The 1159-nt window shown below is 41.0% G+C and overlaps 1 protein-coding gene across 1 annotated transcript in view; it reads left to right on the top strand.

Annotated features, from left to right (window-relative positions):
* The window catches only part of LOC119411533, a 339553-nt gene that overhangs the window by 11068 nt on the left and 327326 nt on the right, over window positions 1–1159 (top strand). Inside the window, exon 7 of the mRNA XM_037678486.1 lies at window positions 32–607. Within this exon, the coding sequence (XP_037534414.1) occupies window positions 32–607 (576 nt within the window). The remainder of the gene's footprint in view (window positions 1–31; window positions 608–1159) is intronic.

Genomic DNA, 1159 nt, shown 5'->3' on the forward strand with positions numbered 1-1159 from the left:
AACAGTGACAAAACAGAGGTTCTTCTCATTGGTACAAAATCCACCCTGGCTAAAACCAAAAATTTCAGTATTGACATTGATAACCGTTCCATTTCTCCCTCCCCTCAGGTAAAGAGTCTAGGTGTCATCCTCGACAGCACTCTTTCTTTCCAGTCTCATATCAACAACACCATCCGTTCGGCTTATTTTCACCTACGCAACATCAACCGCCTCCGCCCCTCCCTTACTCCCCATTCCACTGCCATCCTTGTTCACTGTCTGGTTACATCGCGCCTGGACTATTGCAACTCCCTTCTGTTCGGTCTCACCCACAAATCTCTTCATAAGCTCCAACTGGTCCAGAACTCAGCTGCCCGCATCATCACCAAAACCCCATCCATTCATCACATCACTCCAGTCCTGCAAAAACTCCACTGGCTGCCAACCAAGTTCCGCATAGATTACAAAATTCTCCTGTTCACTTTCAAGGCCCTCTACAATCTCTCCCCACCATATCTTTCAAATCTTATTCATATTGCCATTCCCTCTCGCTCCCTCAGATCATCCTCCTCCATCCTTTTGACTGTCCCCTCCGCCCGTCTCACCACCATGGGGAGCAGAGCCTTCAGTTGCTCTGCTCCCCGACTTTGGAACTCGTTACCACCTCACATTAGAAACATAAAGTCAATCTCACAATACAAATCAGAACTCAAAACACACCTTTTTAGATCTGCTTTTTCCACCTGACACAATTGGTTTTGCCTGATTTTATATTGATTTTATATTGATTTTATACATTGTCTTTTTTCTTCCTTTCTTTTTCTTTTCTTTTCTTTTCATCTCTTAGTTTCTGTTACTGCTGATTTTATTCTTCGTACGGTGTCCTTGAGTGCCAGAAAGGCGCCTTTGAAATAAAATGTATTATTATTATTATTAAAAAGCATGTGATAACAACAACACTCGGGTACTACCACACCAAATTTAGCTCAGTATCAGTAAAATTAACTTTTTTGATGGCTAAGCTCGATTACCAGTGGCGACTATCTTAATTGGGTTACTTGTAAATATTAATGAGTTATAAATATACATAAAGATATTTTTGAGAGTTGTTAAAATTAGTCCAGTGGTTTGTAAGATATTTTGCTAACAGGCTTGCAGATTTGACAGCAGTAGTTAATGG

The sequence above is a fragment of the Nematolebias whitei genome, chromosome 6 (genome assembly GCF_014905685.2).
Source record: "Nematolebias whitei isolate Nwh7 chromosome 6, NemWhi1, whole genome shotgun sequence".
In the NCBI taxonomy this organism is placed as follows: domain Eukaryota; kingdom Metazoa; phylum Chordata; class Actinopteri; order Cyprinodontiformes; family Rivulidae; genus Nematolebias; species Nematolebias whitei.